The sequence below is a fragment of the Musa acuminata genome, chromosome BXJ3-5 (genome assembly GCF_036884655.1).
Source record: "Musa acuminata AAA Group cultivar baxijiao chromosome BXJ3-5, Cavendish_Baxijiao_AAA, whole genome shotgun sequence".
NCBI lineage: Eukaryota > Viridiplantae > Streptophyta > Magnoliopsida > Zingiberales > Musaceae > Musa > Musa acuminata.
In genome coordinates, this window is record NC_088353.1 from 11,563,840 (window position 1) to 11,571,101 (window position 7,262).

Sequence of the window (7,262 nt, forward strand, 5' to 3'; positions counted from 1 at the left end):
ACCTTTGTCCCGCGGTAGAGCCCGGGAGAGCACGCCTCCGCCCTCCCCAGACAAGGAGGCGGCGTGAGCCCTTGAGGCTCTAATGTGGCCGCACGACCTTGACTCAGTGGTGAGTGGGTCGTCGCTGGAAAAGCTCCGGGATCGTTATCACATCCCGGAGGAGTTTGTCCTAGTTGCGCCTAATCCGGGGCAGCGGTCATACGACCCGATCCCCCGAGGTTTCGCGCTGACTCAAGATGCCCTAGAGGCCGGGTTGCGCCTCCCCCTTCACCCTATCATTGTCTCCTGTCTTTCTTTGTGGCGGATTTCACCTTCCCAGGTGGCGCCTAACTCATGGCGTTACCTAGTAGCGTTCTTAGGGGAATGTCATTATGCTAGCATCACCCCTACCCGAAACCTCTTTCTCTCTTGTTTCCGCCTTCTCAAGGGGCCGGGGGGCTATTTCGTGTCAGCCCGGGTTGGCTTTCGCGTCGGGGGAGCCCCTTCAAACAACAAAGGGTGGAAGGGGCGGTTTTTCTATGTTAGCTGGTCGAAGGATTGGGGCTTCGGAGTTCGTTGGGCAGCGAGGGTGATAGATAACACAGTCCCGTATTTGAACGACGAGGAGCGTCGGGACCTGAAGAGGCTTCGGGCAATCCTTCCCGGTTCTCAGGCCATCCGAGCTATGACCGAGGAGTGGCTGGCCGAGGCGGGTCTTAGCCCGGCTTTCGGGGGTATGTTTATAGCGGGTGTTCCCCGTGTTTTGTTTGTTTCCGTAGTTTGTGATAGTTTGCTTGTTTCCTTTGTAGGAATGAAGCTTCTGTCACTCCGCGGTGGGCGCTCATCGTCGGCTCCTTCCCCACGCCCGTCCGCTGCTTCCTCTCCGCGCTCCTCAGCCGACCCGTTACCCGGCTCGGCGGGTGCTCCATTAGAGATTCCGGAGGGGCGCCCGTCAAAGAAGGCGAAGACGGCCGGTCCCGGGAAAGCCAAGGCGGGGGCCACCCCTTCGACAACTATGGGCGCAAAGCGGACCGCTCGGGATGAAGGGCCCTCCCGAATTGATGGGCCTAGCCAAGGGGCGGCCGGGAAGAGGTCGAGCCTGCCTATGGTGGATGACCTGTGCGGGCTACATCCGGGGGCCGACGAGCCCCTATGGTCGTTGGTGATGGGCGAGCTTCCACCGAGGGAGGCTTCCGACCCGCTAGTCGCCCGCTGGAAGGGGTTGTCCCGAGGGGACAAGGTGTGGGCCGGGGGAGATCCCTCGGCTGCTTTTCTTCGGGGCATGCTCCACCCCGATCTGGCTCGGGACCTGTATACCCTGCCCTCGGAGGCTATGCTCAACAAGGCGGGGAGGTTTCTGACACTGGTGAGGGTTTTGTTAACTTCGGGCGTCTCTGTAACTGTGCGCTGACCCTCCTTTTTCTGTGGCAGGGCCTCCACTACTCGACGGCGCTGATGGACCGAGTGCGTGACGCTGGCCAGGTAATCTGGGCCCTCAGCGAGCAGAACTTCGAGTTGTGCCGCCAACTGGAGGAAGTTCGGGCCAGTTCGGGCCCAGAGGCAGTAGCGGCCGCGGAAAAGCGTGCGACTGAATCCGAGGAGGAGGTGGCACGTCTGAAGGCAGAGCTCGAGCAGTCGGGCAACTCGGTCAAGGAACTCCAAGAGTTTCTCCGCTTGGATCGGGCCGAGCTTCGCCTACTGAAGTCGGAGGCGCTTGGCCTCACCAAGAGGGTGGAGAAGGCTGAAGCTGAGGCCCGTGCCGCTTCCGATGCGCTAGCCGAGGAGGTTCACCTTCGCCCGTCAAAAGATAAAGAGGCGGTCGAAGTTTATAAGAAGTCCGAGAACTTTGAGCTCGGACTGACCCGAATGGGGCGAGTATCCTACGAGTATGGATATAGAATCGCCCTAGGTCGCTTTGGCTCGTGCCCTCCTGGCTCCGCGGTGGAAAGGGACCCGTTCGCCTCTCATCCCGTGGACCTGGAGGTGGACATGCCGGAGGACGTGCCTTTCGACGATCGCCCAGAGACTCCAGGAGAGTGATGAGTTTGGTTTTTGTATGTCAGAGTCAGGGTCGAGGGTGTGAGGGGTCTGTCTGTTCCTTACTGTTATGTTTCTGTACCCCCTTTTGAAATAAAACGCTCTTTTTCTTCCGATTTCTGTGTTTGCGTAGTGTCTGCATTCTTCAGATGAAGTATTTCCTATGGTTCTGTATGTTCCAAGTCCTGGGTATGGGGTCGCCATCCATTGTTGCGAGTCGGAACGTCCCTGGTCGGGACACTCCGATGACTCGATAGGGTCCTTCCCATTTCGGGGCCAGTTTCCCCCTTACTCGGGTCGGGTGGCTGACCTCAACCTTGCGCAGGGCCAGGTCTTCTAGCTTTATCGATCGGGGTCGTACCCTCCGGTTGTAGACCCTTGCTACGGCTCTTTTGTAAGAAAGGGTTTTCCGGTGCGCGTCGGCCCGTCTTTCTTCGAGCAAATCCAGGTTGGATCGGAGCCCTTCGCCCAAGGCCTCTTCTCCGTAGCCTGCTGTCCGCGGAGTCGGGACAGCCACTTCGGATGGTAACACGGCCTCGGTCCCAAACGTGAGGCTGTAGGGAGACTCCCCCGTTGGGGTCTTAGGGGTAGTGCGCAGCGCCCATAGGACGCTCGGGAGCTCGTCGATCCAGGCTGATTGGGCAGCGGACACTCTTCTCTTGAGACCGTCGATGATGGACCGGTTGGTTACTTCAGCTAGTCCGTTCGCCTGGGGGTAAGCCACCGAGCTGAACCTCAGCTGAATCTTATGCTTGGCGCAAAACTCTTGGAACCTCCTGCCGGCGAACTGAGGTCCATTGTCGGTGACGATGGACCGGGGCAGACCAAACCGAGTTACGAGGTTTCTCCACACGAACCTTTGCACTTGTGTCTCCGTGATGGTTGCTAGGGGCTTGGCTTCGACCCACCTGGTAAAGTAGTCCACTCCTACGATGATGTATTTCCGCTGCCCGGAAGCGGGCGGGAGAGGTCCGAGTATGTCCAGTCCCCACTGCGCGAATGGCCAAGCACAGTCGACGGGGGTGAACAAGACCGCCGGCCGTCGGGCGGTGCGGGCATGCTCCTGGCATGAGCTGCATCGCCGCACGAAAGCTTTCGCGTCCTAGCGCATGGTCGGCCAGTAGTATCCCTGTCGGAGTATCTTATGCGCCAGGACTCGTTCGCCTATGTGTTCCTCGCAGGCCCCTTCATGCATGTCGGACAGAACTGTCTGGGCTTCGTTCGGCTCTAGGCAACGTAACAAGGGGTGCGAGAAAGACCGCTTGTACAGCCGTCCTCCTTCTTCAGAGTACCATGCCTGCGTTCGACGCAAGCGTCGAGCCGTAGTTTTATTGTCGGGTAGGGTTCCGTCCCGCTTGAAGCGTAGCATCTCCTGTACCCAAGTGGCCGGCGCGCCGCCCGTGACTGTGGCGACGATCTCTATGGCTCGGTGAGGGAGCTCTTCGGTCTCGGGTCGAGCCCTGGGGGCCGGGTCGGACGCCAGTTTGGCCAGGGTGTCGGCTCGCTGGTTCTCGCTTCTGGGAACATTCGACAATTCAAAATGGACGAACTTGGTGGCAAGGTTTTTTACCTGTGCCAAGTATTTCGCCATGGTCGGGTCCCGGGCTTTGTATTCGCCGTCGAGCTGCCTAGCCACCAGCTGCGAGTCGGTGGTTACGCGTATGTCGGTCACCCGCATCTCCAGTGCCAATCGGAGCCCCGCCAGGAGAGCCTCGTATTTTGCTTCATTGTTGGTGGCCCTGAACCCGAAGCGGAAGGAGCGCTCAATCGAGCGGTTGTCGGGTGTCACCAGCACCAGCCCTGCGCCGGCGCACTTTGCATTGGCCGACCCGTCTACGTGGAGAGTCCACGTGTCACGCGGTGGCTCGAGTTCTTCGCCTGTACTCGGGGTCAGCTCCGCGATAAAGTCTGCCACGGACTGGGCTTTAATGGCGGTCCGAGGCGTGTACTGTATGTCGTGCTCGCCGAGCTCCACTGCCCATTTGAGGAGGCGCCCTGCAACGTCGAATTTAGACAGAACGAGCCGAAGCGGCTGGTCAGTTATTACCTCTATCGGGTGGGTCTGGAAGTAAGGGCGGAGCTTTCGTGCCGACAGGACGAGCGCCAGCGCCAGCTTTTCGATTGGCGGGTAGCGTCCTTCTGGCCTGCTCAGCATGTGGCTGACATAGTAGACCGGCAGTTGGTCGCCGGAGTTTTCTTTGACCAGAACCGAACTGACCGCGTGCTGGGAGGCGGCGAGGTAGAGACTCAGTTTCTCCTCTTGGGAGACTGAGGCGAGTCGGGGGAGGTTGGCCAGGTGTTGCTTCATCTGCTCGAAGGCCCTCTCACATTCCGTCGTCCATCGGAAGTTCTTCGGATCCTTCAGGGCCTTGAAGAAGGAGAGGCAGCGATCTCCCGATCGGGAAAGGAAACGTGATAGGGCGACCAGCCTCCCGTTAAGGCGCTGCAGGTCTCTGATCATCCGAGGGGGCTGCATGTCAATGATAGCCTGGACCTTTTCTGGGTTGGCGTCAATCCCTCTCTCGTGTATGATGAACCCGAGGAATTTTCCAGAGGTTACGCCAAAGGCACACTTGGCAAGGTTGAGGCGCAGGCCGAACCTTCGTAGGGTGTCGAATGTTTCAACCAGGTCGGAAGAATGAGTGTCGGCTGTTCGGCTCTTCACGATCATGTCGTCGACGTATATCTCCATGTTCCGTCCAATCTGGTGGGCGAACATCCTGTTCACCGTCCTCTGGTAGGTGGCCCCGGCATTTTTCAACCCGAACGACATGACTTTGTAAAAATATATCCCCTGCTCGGTGAGGAAAGCTGTGTGTTCTTGGTCTTCGGGTGCCATCCTGATTTGGTTGTACCCGGAGAAGGCATCCATAAATGAGAGACGGGCATGGCCGGCTGTGGCGTCGACTAGCTGGTCGATCTTCGGTAGGGGGTAGCAATCTTTTGGGCAAGCATTGTTGAGACTGGTGTAGTCAATGCACATCCGCTAGCTTCCATTAGGCTTTTTGACAAGGACTACATTGGAGAGCCATTGTGGGTACCTGGCCTCTGCTATGAAACCGGCCGCCAGAAGTCGGCTTACCTCTTCTCGGACGACAAGTTGCCGATCTGGGGCCTGCCGCCTGGGCCTTTGTTTTACCGGTCGGGCATCGGACGAGATGTTTAGGTGGTGTTGCGCGACTTCCGGGTGGACTCCCACCAGGTCAGATGGCGTCCAAGCGAAGATGTCGGCGTTGGCTTGCAGAAGGCCGATGAGCTGCTGTTGCTCCTGGTCGGGCAGTCCTGACCCGATTTTGACTGTTTGGTTGGGCCTGTCTTTGATCAGCGGCAAGTCGATGGTGGATTCCTTCGGCTCGGGGCGGGGGGTCGGTTTCTTTCCCTCCCGGGGGTCCTCCAGCGGGGATTGGACCCTTGCTCTCTTGTTTAGCGACACAGCGGTTAAGTAGCAATGCCTGAACTCCCGGGGGTTGCCCGCTACTTCTCCGACCCCATCGCGGGTCGGGAACTTGATGGTTTGGTAGTAAGTTGAGATGATGGCTCGGATCTTGTTGAGGGTTGGCCGTCCGAGGATGGCGTTGTATGCCGTGGGGAGGTCGACCACTAGAAAGGGGGTCATCACTGTTTTTGCCCTCGGGAAAACTCCCAAAGTTAGGGGCAGGGTGACAACCCCAAGTGACGAGATCGAGGCGCCGGTGAACCCCGTGAGCATTGAGCATACCAGCTTCATGTTCTCCTTTACCAGGCCGAGCTTTTGGAAGGCGTCCCAATAAAGTATATCGGCCGAGCTTCCAGTGTCGACCATGATCCTTCTTACTTGCGCATTGGCGATTCTGGTAGATATCACCAACACGTCGTCATGTTCGGTTGGCTCGGGTTCCCCGGTCGGGAAGGTGACTTCGGGGCCTTTCTCATGTTTGGAAGCTTCGGCTCGGGAGGCCCTGGCGTATGCCTTTCCGCTCGCCATGGAGTTCCCTCCGGACGCTGGCCCGCCGGTTATGACATCTATGTGCCACTCGTTGAGCCCCTCCGGGCGTGGCGAGAGCTCCTTATCTGGCCGGAGGTATGAGCCGAGGTGCCCTCGGCGGATGAGCTCCTCAATTTGCCTTTTTAATTCTCGACACTCCTCGGTGTCGTGACCGGGCTGTCGGTGGAAACGGCAGTATTTAGAGCGGTCCGTGAGTTCGCGCGGGCTCCTCATCGGGTGGGGGTCTTTGAGAAGGCCTTTCTCCTTAATGTGGAGAAATATTTCGGTCCGAGAGGAGTTCAGGCCCGGGGGAGGGGACCTAGGCACCGCCTCGTTGAGGCCGCCAGCCCTACGCAGGGAGGTAGCGGGCTGTTGTTGCTGGGACTGCTTTGGCTTGACCCTCTTGCGCTCGTCGCGCCTCCCGACCATCCATGCTTCAACAGCGTTGAACTGGTTCGCGCGCTGCAACATTTCGGGTACCGAAGTGGGGGGTCGCTCCACCAGAGACCAAAAGAATCGGGTAGGGCGCAGGCCCATCATGAATGCCTGCATCATCAAAGAAGGGTGAGCATCAGACAGCCCGCGAATTTGTGTGGTGAAGCGGTTCACAAAGTGAGAAAGGGGCTCGTCCTCCCTCTGGTTGAGCCCGAGGAGCATTGCCACTGACGGCTTCGGCTTGGTGTGAGCCAGGAAGTTAAGCTCGAAGTCCCTGGCCAACTGGTCGAAAGAGGCGATGGTCGCGGTCTTCAGATTGCTGTACCACGCTCGGGCTAGGCCTCGCAGGGTTGTCGGGAACGCCCTGCACATCAAGGCATCAGACGTCCCGTATAGCGCCATTTGGGCGCGGAAAGCGGCTACGTGGTCCGCCGGGTCGGTGGCGCCGTCGTAGGGATCTAATGAAGGGAGCCGAAAATGTGGCGGGATTGCTTGCTCTTGAATCTCGGGGGTGAAAGGGGACCCCTGATGTTGCTCGGCCCCCGAGTCTCCCCTGGTCCGGCGAACCTCACCTCACGCTGCACCTCGTCCAGTCGGCGGCCTACGAGGCGTAGCTGGGCCCGTAGGCCCTCCGTCGAGTCTGAAAGCGGGGCCACGGGCGTCGGGTGCGCCATTAGGTCCTTCGCTCCTTGGCTCCCGGGCTGGGTCGATTGGCCCGGAGGCGAAGCGGGAGACTCGAGAGGCGGTGCGGGGTTTTGGGCGGCGGACCATTGCCGTGGTGGAGGTAGGGTTGAGTGTGAAGACGTCGGAGGAGAGACCAACGGGATGATGGTCTGAATTACTCCCG

The 7,262-nt window shown here is 59.2% G+C and overlaps 2 protein-coding genes across 2 annotated transcripts; both read right to left on the minus strand.

The window, feature by feature from the left end:
* Positions 1-2,161: 2,161 nt before the first annotated feature.
* On the minus strand, positions 2,162-4,999 carry LOC135639214 (uncharacterized). The gene is made up of 2 exons (XM_065153015.1): positions 3,224-4,999; positions 2,162-3,118 (listed from the first exon to the last, which is right to left on the minus strand). The coding sequence occupies exons 1-2, from the start codon at positions 4,997-4,999 to the stop codon at positions 2,162-2,164; spliced, it is 2,733 nt and encodes a 910-aa protein (XP_065009087.1).
* A 3-nt stretch (positions 5,000-5,002) lies between these two features.
* LOC135639218 (uncharacterized) lies at positions 5,003-6,817 on the minus strand. Its single transcript, XM_065153018.1, has one exon. The coding sequence runs from the start codon at positions 6,815-6,817 to the stop codon at positions 5,003-5,005; it is 1,815 nt and encodes a 604-aa protein (XP_065009090.1).
* Between the last annotated feature and the right edge of the window lie 445 nt (positions 6,818-7,262).

Coding starts and splice junctions, on each gene's coding strand:
- LOC135639214 (XM_065153015.1), bottom strand. CDS start 4,999: ATGTGCATTGACTACACCAGTCTCAACAATGCTTGCCCAAAAGATTGC. Junction 3,119..3,223: donor AGCCGAACGAAGCCCAGACA/GTTCTGTCCGAC, acceptor ACCATGCGCTAG/GACGCGAAAGCTTTCGTGCG.
- LOC135639218 (XM_065153018.1), bottom strand. CDS start 6,817: ATGGCGCTATACGGGACGTCTGATGCCTTGATGTGCAGGGCGTTCCCG.